This window comes from Apis dorsata, unplaced genomic scaffold, assembly GCF_000469605.1.
Source record: "Apis dorsata unplaced genomic scaffold, Apis dorsata 1.3 scaffold_1095, whole genome shotgun sequence".
Lineage (NCBI taxonomy): Eukaryota > Metazoa > Arthropoda > Insecta > Hymenoptera > Apidae > Apis > Apis dorsata.
The window spans coordinates 12,949-15,125 of NW_006264193.1; the positions used below are offsets into that span (position 1 = coordinate 12,949).

General features: G+C 27.0%; 2 protein-coding genes across 2 annotated transcripts in view; one reads left to right on the forward strand and one right to left on the reverse strand.

Annotated features, from left to right (window-relative positions):
- Positions 1-1,526, reverse strand: part of LOC102673090 (protein CLP1 homolog) — a 4,858-nt gene extending 3,332 nt beyond the window's left edge. Inside the window, exons 1-2 of the mRNA XM_031514668.1 lie at positions 1,282-1,526; positions 66-1,123 (exon numbers count right to left, since the gene is read on the reverse strand). Of these exons, the coding sequence (XP_031370528.1) occupies positions 66-1,123; positions 1,282-1,380 (1,157 nt within the window). The 5' untranslated portion in view covers positions 1,381-1,526. The remainder of the gene's footprint in view (positions 1-65; positions 1,124-1,281) is intronic.
- A 9-nt stretch (positions 1,527-1,535) lies between these two features.
- LOC102672822 (dolichyl-diphosphooligosaccharide--protein glycosyltransferase subunit DAD1) overlaps positions 1,536-2,177 on the forward strand; it is a 1,575-nt gene continuing 933 nt past the window's right edge. Inside the window, exon 1 of the mRNA XM_006624696.2 lies at positions 1,536-1,844. Within this exon, the coding sequence (XP_006624759.1) occupies positions 1,640-1,844 (205 nt within the window). The 5' untranslated portion in view covers positions 1,536-1,639. The remainder of the gene's footprint in view (positions 1,845-2,177) is intronic.

A 2,177-nucleotide genomic window follows, 5' to 3' on the forward strand; every position in this document is an offset into this window, starting at 1 on the left:
ATATAATTTATAATATTTATAATTATTATTACATAGTATTAAAATATTTTAATGATGATTCTTACACACAAACAAATCCAGCAACATTAGTTTGTACTACATCATCTTCTGGTGAATCAGCAAATGAAACAGATAATAAGTGATGAAGAAGATTTGGTCCAGGTGTAACAGCTACTAATTTTGTTAAATTATCTTCTGCTTTCATTCCAAGTGGCATACAAGATGCAGGAAGTACTGGAGCTCCAATTTTATATAATCTAGCCTCATTCCATTTCACTTCAAAGCTATGTGGATAAAGTGGCATTCTAGATCCATAAAAATATTCTCTAACACTTTGATCTCTGGCTTCTGTTCTTTGAGTTTGACTCCTTTCTACAACTCCACCACTTTTTGGCAAAAATACAACTTTAACAAAGTCTGGCATATCTCTAACAAGTTCATTATAGAGTCTTTCTTGATCAAGTACTAGAATTGCATCAACTTCAAAAGCTTGAGCAGCATGTGTCAATAATTTATATCCAGCTCCTTTTACCCAACCACAAGTATTTATTACAATTCCTGAAACTCTGGCTTTTTTATTTGCTTGCAATCTATCAGAACAGACTTCTGCTAATCGTGTTACAAGAAGATTATAAAGAGCAACATTGGCTTGTGGAGATTTATGTCCAAAGTGAAAGACTAAAGGTGCTTGTTGGCTGAAACCATCAACTACATTAGATGGACGTTCAACTAGTAATGCTCCAACAGTACCCGGTATTGCTATATGACCTTGACCAACATCTAAATCTACAAAAATTGGTCTACGACCCATTCTAACTGCATAATTTAATAAAAGTCTACAAAGAGTTGATTTTCCTACATCACAAGGACCAACAATCATTGTTATTGGACCTCTAGTGTCTTCTTTTTCTGCAGCTTCTCTAAGCCTTTCCATTGCAGCATGACAATTTAAATAAAGGCCCATTGGTGTTTCTTTTGCAACATAACTTACATCAGTTTTGCCAACTAATTCTACTGTGCAGCCTTGCCAAGTAAATGCAGCTACTTTTGCACCAGCTGTAAATTCATATTTTTTTCCTTTTACTAATTCTGTACCAAAAACTTCTGCTAATCCACTTTTTAACTATAAAAAATTATTGTAAATATTATAATGCATTAAAATAGAAATGAAGATATAAATAAAAATGAAATTATATACATAATGCAATTATATATATAAATAATCAAAACAAATAATATAAAAATAATATAAAATACAAATAAAATATGTTTTGTATATACCTCTAACGTAACTTTTTCATTTTTCGTTTCAACTTCAAATCGTAATTCACAATCTGGATCTAATTTAAATTCTTGTGTTTGTGTTTTTTCGTCTGTCATTTTGTTAATATAAATAACATTCTCTTATTATATATCTTTTAAGAATATATATTTTTTAATACGCTTATTTTGTTTACTTGATGTATTCTAACCTCTATATTAACATTCGATACTATCGATATTTTCTAAAATTATATATATTATCGATAATTAAAAGTATCGATATATACCGACATATTAATAGAACGAGCGGTGCCACGCATACTAACCTTGAAGTTTAATCTAACCTTAAACGAAACGTCAAAAAATTTGTAGAAAAATGATTGCATTAGCAGTTATTGCAAAATTTTGGCAAGAGTATACGAAAAATACACCAAAAAAACTTAAAATAATAGATGCTTATCTACTTTATGTGTTTTTAACGGGTGTTATACAATTCATATATTGTTGCCTGGTCGGCACATTCCCTTTTAATAGTTTTCTTAGTGGATTTATTTCCTGTGTGTCATGTTTTGTTCTTGGAGGTATTATTAGTAATATTACTATTTAAATCCACATACTTTATGTATTTTATTCTATTAATTTTATAATTTTTATAAATTTCAATATTTATTTTTATTATCATAAAAAATATATTGTAAGTAATTTTCTAATTTTGTATTAATTAAAATAAAAAACAGTTCTATTACAGTTTTATTTAAAAAATATTTTAAATTGATTTTATGTTTATCTCTTTGATTGTATTCTTTAATTTTATAATTTTATTTTATATATATATATTTTTTAATTTTATTTATATGTATATATATCTGTACATTTAGCATTTATATTTAATATAAAATATAATTTATAATATG